Source organism: Apis cerana, linkage group LG5 (assembly GCF_029169275.1).
Source record: "Apis cerana isolate GH-2021 linkage group LG5, AcerK_1.0, whole genome shotgun sequence".
Classification (NCBI taxonomy): Eukaryota; Metazoa; Arthropoda; class Insecta; order Hymenoptera; family Apidae; genus Apis; species Apis cerana.
In genome coordinates, this window is record NC_083856.1 from 9809757 (window position 1) to 9826766 (window position 17010).

The 17010-nt window shown below is 25.4% G+C and overlaps 2 protein-coding genes across 10 annotated transcripts; both read right to left on the minus strand.

Annotated features, from left to right (window-relative positions):
• Positions 1–64: 64 nt before the first annotated feature.
• LOC107994331 (neuroglian) lies at positions 65–9728 on the minus strand. 7 transcript variants are annotated; one of them, XM_017051172.3, is made up of 9 exons: positions 9569–9728; positions 8526–8605; positions 7836–7968; positions 5016–7249; positions 4678–4936; positions 4275–4595; positions 3523–4172; positions 3137–3229; positions 2888–3028 (listed from the first exon to the last, which is right to left on the minus strand). In XM_017051172.3, the coding sequence occupies exons 2-8, from the start codon at positions 8578–8580 to the stop codon at positions 3138–3140; spliced, it is 3744 nt and encodes a 1247-aa protein (XP_016906661.1). In that variant the 5' UTR covers positions 8581–8605; positions 9569–9728; the 3' UTR covers positions 2888–3028; position 3137. The 7 variants fall into 7 exon arrangements, with proteins under 7 accessions (XP_016906659.1, XP_061931023.1, XP_016906661.1 ...); XM_017051174.3 differs by having other exon boundaries at positions 2889–3028; positions 3133–3229; XM_017051170.3 differs by lacking the exon at positions 3137–3229 and having other exon boundaries at positions 65–3028.
• A 1613-nt stretch (positions 9729–11341) lies between these two features.
• Positions 11342–16779, minus strand: LOC107994336 (scm-like with four MBT domains protein 2). 3 transcript variants are annotated; one of them, XM_062075084.1, is made up of 9 exons: positions 16449–16766; positions 16107–16294; positions 15923–15991; positions 14857–15269; positions 14684–14773; positions 14011–14525; positions 12835–13685; positions 12015–12661; positions 11342–11947 (listed from the first exon to the last, which is right to left on the minus strand). In XM_062075084.1, exons 3-9 carry the CDS (start codon positions 15966–15968, stop codon positions 11777–11779), a joined length of 2733 nt encoding a protein of 910 aa, XP_061931068.1. In that variant the 5' UTR covers positions 15969–15991; positions 16107–16294; positions 16449–16766; the 3' UTR covers positions 11342–11776. The 3 variants fall into 3 exon arrangements, with proteins under 3 accessions (XP_061931068.1, XP_016906672.1, XP_016906675.1); XM_017051183.3 differs by having other exon boundaries at positions 12015–12664; positions 16449–16764; XM_017051186.3 differs by lacking the exon at positions 11342–11947 and having other exon boundaries at positions 12052–12309; positions 12392–12664; positions 16107–16779.
• Between the last annotated feature and the right edge of the window lie 231 nt (positions 16780–17010).

Sequence of the window (17010 nt, forward strand, 5' to 3'; positions counted from 1 at the left end):
GAATAAATTTAAAGGATAAACATTTGATAACAAAGAAATAATTAATAATCCTAAATTTATATAATTTGATTGTTTAAAGATTTTTTATTTATTTATTATTAGTCGTTTATTCTTTTTTTTTATTGACGTGGGAGATATTACACAGGTATTGGAATGCGCGTTATCATTGCTGCTGATAAACACAAGGCGAAATCGTTTTGAAATTTTACATAACATTTTTAACACAATATAATACATACTTTCAATCTCTGTTTTATTATGGGAGATGAAAGAATCTTTAACCAGATTGTTAAACTCTGAAAACTCTATACTGTAGAAAAAATATTCAAACAATGGTATTGTTAGAAATACGCATAATAATGTATCCTTAATAAAAACATACATTTTTATGCATGTTTCTGTTGGAAAATTAATTAGTAATAATAATAAGGTAATGTACAATTAAAAGTTAGTACGATAGACGCGCACATGTTTCAACGAGTGTATTCTCTCTGTTTAATTATTTTTATCATTTTTTTATATATAACATGTGCTGTCTTGTCGTTGTAAAATGAACACTGTTTTGTAAAAAGTTTCGTATATATCATACTTTTTTTTAAATATAAATCTGTGCTTACTACATTAACATGATGTCATTGTTTGACAGTGTAATAATAAAATTGTTAATGCAATGATAAAAAAAGATCAGATCTAATGTACAAATATTTCGTGGTAAATGCTAATGTTTCTACATACAAAAAAAAATAATACAAAAAAAAAATGTTTTATGCATGTAACAAGTGAAATAAAGAAAAAAAAGTATATCAAAATATATTAAAAGTATCAAAATCAGTAATATATACCAAAGTATTGGAAGTTCACATAAGTCACCATATCAGCCAGAGATTCAAATCTTGATAAATATGATTTGGATATACTTTAAAAATATACAGAAGATAATACGATTAGAAAAATACATTGAAACATAATTACATCTATATTTTGACTTGGACGTCGTTTGCTTATCTTGACAAATATATAATTTAATATAAGTTTATGATTAATGACATTTTAATATATTACATATATGTCTCTGTATATTCTTTTATATATTTTAGTATTTTTACAATAAATTATTGTTTTCTTTCATTTATAATACATTTTTTTTGTAGGCGTCTATAATTGTACGTATATATTTATATGTATAGAGTTCGTAAAAATTATGTGACGTCCAAGTCATTTGTACAGGATAATCGGCAAAAAAGACCCTGACAAATATAAATCGAAGATTTATGAATTGGTTTACTAATTAAAATTTTAAAAATCAAAACATCACAATTTAATTTGATTTTTTTATATAAATTGAGAGATGTATATTATTTTCACATCATATCATATAGATTTTTACGAACTTTACGCGCACATGTAAGTATTCTATATTTTGTACCTTTTTTATTTTTGTACCTGATATATTTGCTCACGACACTTTTGCAGACAACCTGTACATTGCATTGAATATTTTAACTTAACATAGTAAATAAAAAATATTAAATTTATTTTCGAAAAAATAAACGAACTCCATATAATTCTTTTCAAACACTATAACGTAATAGCTGCTCATATTTTTTTAATACTAATTTTAGTAATCAATATACGTCTTTATATATATTTAATAATTTTTTATATATTAAATTATATCTATATTGATCAGATTATAATCAAATTACCAAAAGGAAGATAAATATAATTAATAAAAAGGACTTTCGTTCTTAGCTAAAGCACATTTCACATACAAAAAGCAACAATTAGAGGCCATGTGACTTTTTTTAAACTACTATAGTGCATGTATGATGTTCTTTTCATATCTTAATAAAAATAATAATAATAGTGTTATTAATAATAATAAAAATGCTGATGATGATAATGATAGTGTTGTTGTTGATGATGATGATGATATTTTTTATATATTTTTGTTGTTTGTATATCTTTAATGAAAGTGCACGCACACAATAATTATAGATAGTCACTGTTTTGTTATATTTGGCCCTTTGTCGGCAGAGTAAAAATTGATTGCATCTAAAGATTCTTAGAACAAATTTTTTCTTCATTTTTTTAATTAAAATTAGTTTCAGTCCAGGCCAGATTATGACACTATACTCGATGTTAATCCTTTCATTTTTAAGATTGCATATAAGTAATACTTATATTGCATTTATTAATTAATTTTTGAATAATATCAATTATTGATACTGATTATCTTTATCTGAAAGACATAAATCCTATATGCAGCCTCAAAAATACCATACTTTTTGTGTCATACATATTTAGAACAATATAAATATAACTCACTACCCTGTGATGTTTCGAAATGTCAATTTTTAATCTGGCCATGTTAAATATTACGATCGATGGTAGAATATTTTTTACTATATTATATCCATAAATAGCTTGCACGCTATGAAACACCTATCGTCTTTGGGTTTTATAATTAGTTAAAAATATCTAACAAATTCATTAATTATAAATAATTTTTGATTGATTAACAAATTGTATTTTGTAATATATCGTAAAAAAAATAATTATCGCAGATTAATTTTTTTTAAAGTACAAAAAATTGTTAAAATATTTGAATAATACATACTTAGATATGTATTAAACATTTAAGAGGAATTATGTTTTAACCGATATATAAATTATATAAATTATAATATATAAATTATATATGATTTATATAATCTTATTCGGTTTTAATACATAGAAATATTTATTTATTTTTCTATATAAACTATAAAACCCAAAACCAAAATCTAATTGGCAGTATAGTGTTGGACATTGCGCCCAGCGCAAGGTGCATAGCAGAGCTGCTGCAGCTAAGTAAGGATTGAAAACCTTACTTTTGACAAAAAAACAAGTTATATGAGGCTTAAATAAGATAATACCAGAGGTTACACATATGTGGCCATAGTGCCGCTTGGAATGGGCGGTGTTTCTTCCGGTCTACCTTTCGGCCCATATTGTCCAATGAAAGAACCATCTTCTGTGAAACGTCCTTCAACAGAATGATAATCACAATTTACAAATTCGAATTCAAAATTATAATTTAGAATACATGAATTATTAATATACAACATTTCTTTTAAATGTATTACTAACCTACCTCAAACTAATGTGGCAAATGCTTGTGAATTTGGTTCTTGTTTACGATGTCGGCCATACTGACCAATGAATGATCCATCCTCATTCATACCTTCTATATTAAGTCAAGCAATAAAGCAAAATAAAATGAAGAAACAAAAGAATAACATAAATTAAAATGCTAAGATAAAAAATTAAAATTGTAAATAAATATTTTATTTCGGATGTGTAAAATAAAAAATAATGAAAATATTTGTGCTTTCATTTAGGAATAGAAGTGTATAATTTATTAAAATCTAATATTATCTTCTTGAATTGCTTTGCTAACATAGAGTATACATAATAGTATAATAAACATAACATAATAAACAAACATAACATAATAGTATAATAAACTTTTAAACTGACCTGTATCTCCTTCTCCATATTCTGCCATGGAATCAGTATCAGATTCAGGATGTTTTCCATCTTGATGAGAAGAAGATGCAAGAGATGCACGACCACCTGCTGATTTCGTATCTAAAGGTTGCGAATATTCATGAAAACCGCCTTCGTCAGGATAATCACCACGACCAGCAGCTAACTCTCTTTCATGTACTGCGTACTTTCCACCTCTATTACGTTTAATAACACATACGATTATAAGTACCAAAAGAAGAAAAGCAATTGCTAACATCATTCCAATAAACCATCCTGCAGTAGCGACATTTTCTTTGGGTTGAATAATAGGTCCTTCGCTACTCGTTTCAATTTCTTGCGGTTCACTTTCAGCGAAATAGTTGCCATCAACAGCAACAACAGACATTACATAAGTTTCGCCACTTTGAAGTCCACGAATTTCAATTATATTTGATAAATATTCTGATTCAGTTTTAAGAGGTATTGTTTCACCTTTGAGTTTGTATTTTACAAAGAAATGACTTCCTGGATTTCCATTAAGATTCAACTGCCAAATAATTCTTACATTTGAATATCCATTTTCTTTTGGAATAGCTTCCCAAGTAAATAATGGTATATCAGGTCGTTGAGATGTGCGTGTTTTTTGTTCAATAAAGTAACTAAATGAAAAAAAAACGTAAAACAATTGTTTTAAATATACATATTAATATACTAAATAATAAATAATATACATACTAAATAATACTAAATAATATACATACTCATTTCCTTCACCAATTTTTGTTGTTGCTCGAATATGTATACGATATTTTGTATCAGGTGCTAACATAGCTAGTTTTGCATTAGTGGCTTCTGAATCTGTAATATGTGGTTTTCTCTCCAACAAAGGTCCCAATCTAGTTTCATTTACAGGTTCATAATATATTCTATAGCCAGTCAGGATACCATTTGGTTCTGCAGGTTTTGTCCATACTAAAAACAATGCACTGGATCCCATTGGGAAAGCTTCAAGACTTAAAACCACTCCTGGAACACCTTCAGGAGTATCAAAGCTTAAAGTTTCAGATGGTGGTCCAGAATATCTATTATAAAAAAAATTATTATTATAGAAAATTATATATGAAAGTTTATTTGTTATTAGAAATTGTTATTGTAATTTATTACCGTCCATTATATGCTAATATTCGAACATAATTCTTGCTGAAAGGAATAAATTTAGTAACTAGTGCATGAGTCCTATTGCCACCTCTTATATCAATTTCTCGCATTCCCTTTTCACCGTCTTTTTCTGTCCATGTTTGTATCTTATATCCTTTTAATTCACCACGTACTGATTCTTCAGGTACTGGATTCCATGAAAATTGTGCGCTTGTACTTGATTTTACTTGATTTAATGTAAAGTTGCTTGGTGCTTGCAATGGCACTATAACATTAAATAAGTATTAAACAGCATTAATCTTAAAAAAAATTCTAAATTTATATAATAAAATTATATAACAAACCATCTTCTCCAGAATATCCAATTATTTCTTCAGGTGCAATTCTACATTCTCCTTTTTCATTAATAGCTACCACTTTGATCTTATATCTTTGATAAGTTGGTTGATTGTCTACAACTAGATTATTTTTTTTCCAATCAGTTATATCTTCTATAGTCCATTTTTCTCCAGGTATATCACGTCTGTAATATATTCTATACATGAATTTGGGTGCATTATGTTCAATTTGAGGCATTACTGTCCAAGATATAACCAGATTTTGTGGTGTTGTTCCTTTACCCATAACATTATCAGGATTCTTATAAGGAACATCTTGCAATGTAGTACATACATCACTATGTGGTGAGGGTAATGATGTACCTATTTTATTCCATGCTAATACGCGAAATGTATAGTTAGTCCAAGGTGACATTGGAACAATATATGTTTGTTCAGTTGCTGGTACATCATCTTTTGATATTTCCCATGTATCTGGTGTAAAAGTGGTATTATGTTGAATAGTGTATCTTAATATTGGAGCTCTATTATCACCCATTGGAGTCCAATGTATAGAAGCTTCAGTCGCCATACAGGTAACACTAATTAATTTTGGCGCATTTGGTACATCTTGGACAATTAGTGTAGCTTGTGCTTTTGCTTCATCCAATTCAGTATGAGCAACACAAGTATAAGTACCAGAATCTAGTTCAGTCGTTTTTGTGATCATTAAAGAATAATCAGTACTTCGTATAAATCGTGGTTCCATTTCAAAATCAATAGGTTCTCCGTTAGATAGCCAATCGATCGTAAGTGTTAAACTTGAATCTGTAACAGCATTACATCTAAAAGTTGCAGTAGAACCTGCAGCAACTTCATAGTCCTCTGGTTCATCTGTAATTCTTGTATGTTCTTTTACTACTAAATTACCAGAACCTTCTACTTCTCCGAATTTATTGGATGCATGACATGTATAAATGCCTGCATCTAAAAATATTACATTCTCAATTTCTAAATCACCAGAATCTAAAGTTTTATATCGTCCTCCTGTTAATTCTTGCCCATTTCTAATCCATTTTACAGCTGGTTTTGGTGCTCCAAATACACGGCAAGTTATTCTCACAGTTTTACCATCGACTGTAGCGATATCAGTTGGTGGTTGTGTAATTTCCGGTTCTAAAGCTAAAACGTTTACATATACATCCTTATAGACATAACCCAATGAATTTGTTGCATTACAACCATAATTTCCTGTATCTTTTTTGGTCAATTTTTCAATAATAATAGAATTTGAAGTAACTTTTCTACGTGGATTTGGTGGAGCTTCCGATATTGGTTTTCCATTATGAATCCATTTTATTTCAGGAACAGGTACTCCATCAGCTTCACATTTAAATTCAATAGTTTCATCTTCTGCTGCATTTATGATCTCAGGTTCGATAGTGAAATATGGTACTGCCATAACTTGCAAATGTATAGAATATGATTTCGCATCACCTACCCCATTTGATGCTTCACAAGTATATGTTCCTTCATCTTTAAAATTAACATGTTTAATTATCAAAGATTTACCATAATTTCCTTGCATTATTCTATCATTGGTTCTAATTACTTCACCATTTTTACTCCACACTATTTGTGGCAGTGGTGTTCCACCATATATGCAATATAATTCAATTTTTTTACCGCGTAAAGCAACTTCATTTTTCCTACTGACATATTGTTTGACAGGATCATGTTTATTTTGACTGGCAGATATTCCCGAAGAAATAACATTTAATAAAACTCTATTTCCTAATTTATATTCATTTCTGAATACAGATGTAGCTGCACATGCATAATAAAAATCGTCGGAAGCATCGTTTCTTGTAACATTGCTAAACCAAAGATTTCCTTCAGGATCTAATGTCATTCGTGAATTATTAATCGATTTGATGCCTCCAGCAGTATCTTGGATTAACCAATATACATTTGGTTTTGGAAAACCATCTGGTGGTTGACAAGTTAATTTAAATGGTTGTCCTTCATTTGCATCTAAACTTATAGGATTTTGATCTTTAAATGAATTTAATTCAGCCTTTCTAACAAAAACTGAATTAGATGTTGCAATTCCCCATTCATTTTCTGCAAAGCATTGATATTGACCCAAATCTTCATCTCGTGGTCTTGAGATTACCAATGTACCTCTACCAGGTTGTTGAGATATGCGATCATCATATGCTGGCCATTCAAAATTTTTTCCATTTTTAATCCATCGATACCTGAATAAAATTATTAAATAAAATAATATAAGTTTATATTTATATAATATTTTGAACAGTATTATATATTTTTTTATTTATTAATAATAAAAAATATTATTTATATAATTAACTATCATGCTAGAAATAATGCTATTGATCATGAAAATATAAAAATGAATATAATGATAAAATATAAAAATAAATGTAATATAATTATACATATATAAGTAATCATATATTTTCTATTTTTATTTAAAGTATACTATTAGACCACTCCCATATATTTACAATTCACACCACAAGTTAGATATCTTTATTGGTACTTGTAACTTTATATCCCCTAAGACTATGAGGTCATCTTAGTAATTAAGACCAGTTACTCAGGCTTCTTTGCAGAACAGAGATAGTGTATTTAAATATAAGTGCAATGAAACTATATGAATGAAATCTTAAAAAATATGATTCTAAAATTATTGAATATTATTGAATTATAAGTAGTTGTTACTTTTTTTATAAATAGTATTAAAAATTCAAATCAATTTTGTAAATAATATTTTTTGATATTTTTAAAATCATATTTTGTGAAATAATAAATATTTTATACCTTGGAGCAGGTTCTCCTTCAGCTTCACATTCAATTAAAAATGGTTTATCATTCTCATTAATTTTTGCTTGAGCTACTTGAAATAACTGCTCATCTGTCGGGGGCTGTTTAGATATCCGTGGTGGAGATTGGACTAATGAAAGATATCATACAAATCATAAATTATTGTTACATATTATAAAATGATTTTCTCATATGAATATAAAAATATTTACTACAATAATAAAATAAATTTTTGATTGAAATATAATTTAAACTAAAACAAAATTAATAAAACTATTTTTATAGCTACTAAATAAAATCAAAAAAAAATTTGTAATAAAAAATAATGAAATTAAAATATTTTCTTATAATAATATAATCTTTGAATTTAATATATTACATTAAGCATAATTGACTCAGTATAAAATATTTTACAGAAGCAAATAAAAGCAAAATATATATTTTTCATAATATCTATTGATATCAAAATTTTTTAATTAAAAGAATTATTTGTTCTATATAAAAAAACAACTAGCTGCATTTGACATTTGTAACAGTTTTCACCTCCTATAACATCCAGGATATAGACTATAATTAAAAATCATAAATTGTTATCATGAACTGATTGATTATAATATATATAATAAGTATTATATACTTCGAATTTATTATGACCGATATAAAACGTGATGACGGAATTACACTCACTTAAAGCTGATGCTTGCAGTACTAATGTTGAAATAATACACAGGATGAACTTCATGATCGGCCGGTACTTCTTTTTTTATCTAGAAATAAAAAATTTTTTAAATTCTTTAAATAAATGAAATTTCGAAAAACTAACGAAACTAATAAAAAATTCGAATTAAGTGTATGAATTTTAATTTCAATTTCATTTTAAATTTCTTTTAAAGAATATAAATTATAAATTCAAATGTTCTATAGATTCATTTATATCAATCTTCATGATTCAAACAAATCCGACGATTGAAATCATTATTTCAGCCTTTGCAAAGCCTATTTGCATTCATAAGAGACTTTTTTTTTGGTATAATACTGGGTTAAATATCATTTGAATCATTTTATATATATATATATATGTATACACGCATGTATGAATCGTGTACAGGAATATCATTAGAATGAATATATAAAATTATATAAATGATTTTTTCAGAATATATGAATTAAATAAAATTTTTAAATCCTATGATGTATAATGGAGATGTAAAAAATGGGCGTGCTCATCGCGGCAAAAAATAATATAAAAAAATTAGATAACAAACCGGCTAATACAATATTAAACAAGTTTTTAAAAATAATAAGCAAAATCTATTTTTTTTAACAAAATTATGTAAAAAAGGATAAATATATATACTCGAATTTTAGGATTGCGCACAATCATCGAAACAGGTGATGGTGTTACGATGATCTCACTGTAGTTGTCCTTCGAAATCATAACATCGTTGATAGAAATTTTATCACCATTTTATTCGTTCATCTTTTTTCACATATTTACTTTATTTATATAATATTTATCGAAGCTATATATCAATTGTGCATTAATTAAAAAACAGATTTTTCATAGGACATTAAAGGGAAAAAGGAACACACAGGGCTGGGCAAACGGGCACACCCGCAAACTAACATTGATCGCCGACGCTTCGTTTGCTCACTTTATAGGTTTTACTCGATATCTTTATTCACATCACTAAAAAATTATTCATTTGTCACATTAATAAATAGCTCACCTATTTTAACGTTTTGGAACGCGTTTGAATATTAAAATTCCATCACTAAGGCATCATCGAAAAACCACTGACTCGACACGTAACGCACCATACGGTACTGTACACTAATGTAGATATATACGTTGCATGTATTGCAGACAATCCCCACTCAGTGCCCTGGTCACACTGATTCACACTATTATGTTTCACTAAACTTTATGAACCATTCACATAGAAAATTCTATGAAAAAAGTTGACATTTTTTTAAATTCACTGCTTGTTGATATTAATACTTAATAACATGATATAATCTTTCATTAGATTTTTTTTATTAATACTGGTTTATTGATTTAATATCAAATATTTATTCTTTCTTAAAAAATTTTTATATTTCATTGATTGAATCTATCTACAATGTGAGTATTCCTTTATCGATTAAGTGTTCCTTAACCAATAACGGTCGAGGCAAATCGAAGATATCTATCGCGCCAGATTTAAAAAAGGCGCGTCTTCTAAGTAAATGTAAATCTATGTATAGCATTCTAAAGTACAGCTGTGTATACTTTGCAAAAAGGGGGAAGTGATATATTTTAAAATTGATGCGTATTAAATGGGGATTCATGGGGAGTCAATTCATGTAACATGAACTGTGAAATTTCTTTTCTGTATAATATTATATTATAAAATATAACATATTATATAAAATATAATATTAAAAATTCATTTTACACCTATATATCATTTGCAAATAATATATATATGAAAGAAATTAGGGAATGTTTCATGATTAATATTTAATCAAAATAAATTTTAATATTATATTATATAATTTATATTAATTGTAAAAATAGTATAATAGAAATAAAGATTTATTTTGTCGAATCATATTATGTCGAAATCATATAATTATATATATTATATATATATAATATATATGATAAGATATCTCTGATATATATCTTATATAATTGAAAAATTGATTAAGAATTTTTTTCATGATAAAATATAATGTCTAAAGAAATAAATTTAAACTTTAATGGTATAAATGATATAAATCCATATGCTATAAATTATATGGATATTCGATAAAATTAATAATTTTCATTATTATTTTGCAAAATGCATAAATTATTATTTTCGAATATAAATTATATTAAAAATTAATAAATAAATATATTTAATCTTCATATTAATTTAGATCACACATAGAGAGATAACAAATGTTATTTATGTAATATTTATATTGATTATATTATTATTTTTAATAAATATTAAATTGTATATAAAGAAAATATTGAATCAAATATTTGTTTTAAATATTATATTTCGTTTATTATTTTTAAACTCATTTCATTAATTACGTTTTTTTTATATATCAAAAGTTATATAATGTTTATTATATAAGATATATTTGAAAATCGAAAAAAATTTTTTAACGTACTAAAAGAATCTTATTTCAATAAAAAATAAAAAAAATGTAATAAATCAAAATATATTTTCTATTCATATGGTGAAATATAATAATATATAATAATATAAAGATATATATATATATATATATATATATATATAATATATATATAATATATATTATCAAAAGGGGAAAAAATAAAATTTAATATTTTTTAATTCATTTGGAATACTTGTTTGATATTTTATTCGTGGCGTAAGTAATTTGGCAAAGTATCAAAAACTGCTCTATAGAACATGTAATAGCATTGTCACAAATTTAGATTGAGTTACATGAAACTCACAATCTCAAATGTATATTTTAGGTCATTGCATTAAAGTATATTTTCTTGTAATTGTAAATTTATTACTTTATTGTCAATTTACAAAATAAAAGTTTTATAATTTGTATAAACAGAAACAACTGCAAAATTAACAATTGAAGAGAATTCGTGATTTTGATTTTTTATACATGTTTCTTGCAATTCAAAAATGAAAAAGAAATTTAATTTTAGAAATATTTTCAATTAGTTAATTTAATCAATAAAATTTAATTTTCCATTAAAAAATATGTTATAACAAAAATAATTTAAATGTACAAAGATTAATAATTAAATACATTGTATATCTATTTAAAAGTAATACAGTCTTGCATATTCATATAAATTAAAAATTATTTTGTCATTTATACAATAGATATCTCGACATTATTTGTCTTTTCATGATACACTATATTACACTATATAAATAATATAATAATTCCATCCTTAATTATTGAAATTATACAATTTGATATTGTTCTGGTTCTACTTCATTTATATGTCGTAAAAAGAACGTGACTTTAACTTGTTCAACGTGACGACAAAGTTTCATAGCTAAACTTGTTCGCAATTTCATATGTTGTGTAAGAGATGGCAAATTTAATAATAAAAATGCTAATCCGTCAATTTCCTGTAAGAAATAAAAAATAAATTAATAAAATATATTTCTAGTACTTCGTTTTACATTTTTACATTACCTCTTGTTTTACTCGATATGCGATATCTTTGCAATCATTTGTTTTTCTTAAATACCTAAAAACATCATCCACGCTCCAAAATAATGGATTTGAATCAAGTTTCCGTGTTTTTGGTCGCCTTTGTTTTTTTTGCATTCTCACATATTCTGATTCTCCATCTGTTCCATCAGATTCAATACTCGTATCCCAATCTCGTTCTCTTTTACTTGCTCTTGTAACAGTAGAACTTTGACTAAATTTTGATGAATGTTGTTTACTATTTAAACTATTAGGACTTCCTCCATCTTTTGTTTTCCTATTATCATTAAAGGAACTTCCTGAATCATCTGATGCATTGCTCGATGGAGGTTCAGTTTTAAATTCATCTGATTTTTCACCTTTCTCTAAACCTTTCTGAATCATAATATCTATTTCAGAAAGTGGTGGTCTTCCATCGAGTGTTTCTTCAATCCCTGATACATGTTTTGCTAAATCTAATGACATAAATGGCATTTCATCTTCTTGCTCGAAATCTTCATGAGTCTCTTTTTCTCTATTTGCCCATCTTCCACGTCTTCTTTTTCGTCTGCCACCCCATGGTTTTGGTTTTTGCACCATAATGCTTGTGTATCCTTTTGGTTTACCTCTTCGTCCAGTACCCACAGATGCTGCTAAAAAAATATAATTTAATATAAATAATATAATATTTATATTATAAATATTATATAATAAATATTATAAATATTATAAATATTTAATATAAATAAAACAATAGAAATAAAATTATATATATTAATATATATTAAATATATATTACTAATATAACAGAAATGATACTTACTGAATTTAGCTTTTGATGTTTTATGACATTTATCAGGACATTCATTCTCAGGTACATATAAAGGACCAAATAAATTTGGACATACCATTAATTTTTTACAGATATTTCTACAAAAATCAGCTACCATATCTCCGGATGTAACTACAGCGACACTCGCACGATATGTATTGTTTTTATGTTTGGCTTTTAAAACTTCTAAATGATATCCTGGATCTGGTTTTGAATCACATTGAAGTACCTTTAATATCCGTGCGCTTCTATATCCCACAGATACGATCATTGATAAAACTTCTCTCATAACTAAAATTACAGGACCAGGTCCTACTGCTTTTGGTAAAGTTGCTAATTTTCCTTTAGAAATCATGGGTCCCGTGAAACAACGGTAGTTAAAATATATTTTTGGGCACCATAGTGAAGAACGTGGCTCAGATATTGGTATATCTAGAACATTAGTTTTCTTTTCTTCTTTTAAAGGCATTTGTAACTGTTTACAAATTTCCATATAGTCTTTTGGTGGTTTTAATGGATAATGATTAGATTCACACCATCCAACAGGAAATATTTGTAAGGAATACATATCAACAATATGTTCTGGTCTTGTATTTTCATAATTATCTAATTTTAACCATAAAAGATTGTCAACAATTTTTGTAATATGTGCAGCACATATCACATTTTCACATTCTGGATCAACTGCTTCTAATCGCATGCCACATTCAAAGCCGACATCGATAGCACTTTGTCTTTCTGAAAACAATTTTTCTTCTGCAGCAATTGCTTGAGTATCTTTTAAATATTCATTCCAATCAAATTCATCTTCTTTTGGAGTCCAACCATTTGGATGTACAATTCTAAAAAGAAAAATATTAAAATGTGTAAATTGCAAAGTTTGAAAATAATTAAAATCAATTATAAAAAAATTATAATAAATAAAAAATAAACTTTTGTTATTTAAAATAAATGATTTAGAATATAATTTTTTTATTATGATTATTATATTACTTTATATTTTTCATTATTAATTATTGTTTAATATTTTCAACTTTTTTATATTCAATAAATTTTATAATAATATTAAAATAATATATAAGATGTAAAATTTGGAATATTAATTTGGTAAATTGTTTTTTTTTTAAATTTTTGTTATGTTACATAATTTAAAAGATAAAAGCTTACTTGATATTATGCTTTTTTGCCCATCCAATTGGAAATATATATGGATGTCCTGCTGTACAAAGCCAAGTATTTTTCTCTGTACTATTATACAAACATGCTTCAATATCCATTCCCTTAGATAATTCATCATATGTATCAATATGTACAAGAAAATAAATATCATCAAATACTTTTATAATAGTAGCTGGACATATTTTTATCTGATCAATTGGACTTAATGCTTCTAATTTCATGCCAATTTTAAATTCATGTTTAGAATGATTTATAGTATTATGAAATAATTCTTCAGGAAGATCATAATTTTTTGGTGTAGATTCTAATAAATCTTTCCATTCTTCATATGTATGTGTTTCTACTATAGAACTAGGTGGTTCTAAAAACCAGGTAGAATCAGATTTAGATGTAAACCCATAGGGATGCAAATGTTCTGATGTGCAAAACATCCAAAAATCTTTACGTGAACAACCAGGAGTATCATATCTTAACAAAAGTCGTCCTCCTACATTTTCTATAATCTGAAGAAATATTAATTAAGAAAATTAATTAAGAGATAATAATTATGAATAATATATACATTATATCTATATATATAACATATATAACATAAAACTATATTAATATAATATAATATAATATAATATAATATAATATAAAACTATATATTATTTCTTACTGTGGCTACCCATAATTTATATGGATGTAATATATCACTAACTTCAACTTTCATGCCTTGCTTAATTCTCTCTGTCATGCTTAAACCATCCTAAACAAAAATAAATATATAAAGAAATATAAAATTTAATTATAACTTTTTTATAAAATTTTTTTTATAATTTTTTAACTAACCCCTGATAACATTTCTGATGGAATGCTCCGGGCTGTTTTTAAAAATTCAGACAATTTTTCTATACAGTCTGATGATCTTTGACGAATAATATCAGGTGGTTCTAATTTTTTATTATTTTTTATACACCATCCAAGTTCATGAGCAGCTTCTTTAGTGAGGTTGAACCAAAATTCTAATGACCTATCATCTCCTCCAAAATAACGTAATCTTAATAAAGGTCCACATGCCATTACAATAGAAGCTACCCAATAGTTAATGTTTTCTTCATTTTCTTTTTTTGGAATTGGCACTTCAAGAGACATACCAATTTCAATACCACTTTGAAGTGTCAATTCAACATGTGGAAACATAATTTGTGGTACTTCAACACTATTTGTAGCATCAAGATAATCTTGCCAAAAAAACCCATATTCTGAAAAACAAATTTTTATTTTAAATTTTATAAAATAAAATTTTTTATTTATTTCATTTGATAAAATTATAAATATTTATATTAATAATTATATTACTTATTTTTAATTATAACATATTAAATATAATTATAAACATATTAAAAATTAAATAAATTTAAAAAATTAAAAAATTAAATAAATTCTATTTTATTTAAATATATCTTATATTTTAAAAATTATTATTATTATATATTTATTATAATATAATTATTAAAATAAAACAATAATATTTTATTTAAAAAAAATTATATATTTTTTTTAATATCATATTTAATCTTTATATATTTAATATTTATAAATAAATTATATAAATCTATAAATATATAAAATTTATTATTATTATGACGATATAACTAATTAAATAAAATAAATTTTCTTTACGCGTTTCATTAATGATTTTATTGATTTTGCAATCCTATAAGATATATATTAAAAACTTTTTGAATGTGTGTGATGTCAGGTAATAGAATCAACGATCAACAGTCAGAATCATTTCAAAAACTTTAGAAGGTTACTGAATAATCATAATTTTATTACAAATAATGTTCATGTTATATAATAAAAATTATGCGAATAATAGTGTAAAAAAATTATAAATATAAATTAATATTACCTCCTTCTTGTACTTTCTCTTGTGATCGGTTTTCGCAAGGTTCCATGATCCGTTATAATATTATAAAGCCTACACATAAATACATTAAAATCAATTTCCATTGCGGCTACGTTAATAGATAACTAACAAGTTATTATTTAATATTATATGTTTCTAATAAATTGTTGAATATTTTACAACTTACCTTTTTTTTTAGTGAGCGCTTATTTTCGAAATTTACGTAGTGTTTGTTTTAATGAAAAATAGTATTCTCAATTGTAGCTGTCCGTGCCGCTCTATACTGGTCTACCGTACGTATCTTTCTCTGTTGTTTGCTATCTCACTTGTGCGGTACGCTTGGCGCATTCGTTCTGAATATTAGCTACCTACATACTTTGAATTGGGTAACATTTTGAATTACCTTCGATTATATTTTGTGAAACTACCACTAGCCTCGTTCTACGTCTATATCTCTTATATTAATTCATTGTAATCCTTTATTAGAACTAATAAACATGTAACAGTATATTCATAAATTTATACTTACGTGTTTAATTTTTTATATCATATGAGATATAATTGTTTATAATTATCCGCTAGATTACATTTTTCATTTCAACGTTCGCTATACGTTTATCATCCATCACGAGAAGGACATTATCGATCTTTTAAACGATAAATTTTGCGAGTTTTACTGATTGTTAATTATAAAATTATATAAAAAATAAAATAGAAATTAAAATATAATGTTGTCTTTTATATATCTTATTTTTTTTAATAATATAACATATTATAATTCATTATTTGATAAAATAATAATTGCAATAAAGAAAAAAGCTTGCTAAGCGCAGCAGGCATTTTTATACTTGTAATTAATAAACTTGTACTTCAAGTTGTTGTTATTTTAATTTAAACACATGTTCGTTGATATTATGTGTATAAGAAAAATGATTACAAAAAATTTGAATACACTTATTTAATAGATATAATAAATAACAATAAACTTTCTTTTAATATATTTATAAATGGTTAATTATTAATATGTTTTTATGAATATTATGTTTTCTGTAACAGTTATTATTTATGTTATAGTGTTACATAGAAAAGAA

Excerpts from the sequence above, each read along its gene's own strand:
- LOC107994331 (XM_062075037.1), bottom strand. The coding sequence starts at position 8,580 with ATGAAGTTCATCCTGTGTATTATTTCAACATTAGTACTGCAAGCATCA. Across the intron at positions 4,937-5,015 it reads TGGATATTCTGGAGAAGATG|TGCCATTGCAAGCACCAAGC; the intron begins GTTTGTTATATA and ends TTAATGTTATAG. Across the intron at positions 4,596-4,677 it reads ATATTAGCATATAATGGACG|ATATTCTGGACCACCATCTG; the intron begins GTAATAAATTAC and ends TTTTTATAATAG.
- LOC107994336 (XM_017051183.3), bottom strand. The coding sequence starts at position 15,968 with ATGGAACCTTGCGAAAACCGATCACAAGAGAAAGTACAAGAAGGAG. Across the intron at positions 14,774-14,856 it reads CATCAGAAATGTTATCAGGG|GATGGTTTAAGCATGACAGA; the intron begins GTTAGTTAAAAA and ends ATTTTTGTTTAG. Across the intron at positions 13,686-14,010 it reads GCAAAAAAGCATAATATCAA|AATTGTACATCCAAATGGTT; the intron begins GTAAGCTTTTAT and ends TTTTCTTTTTAG.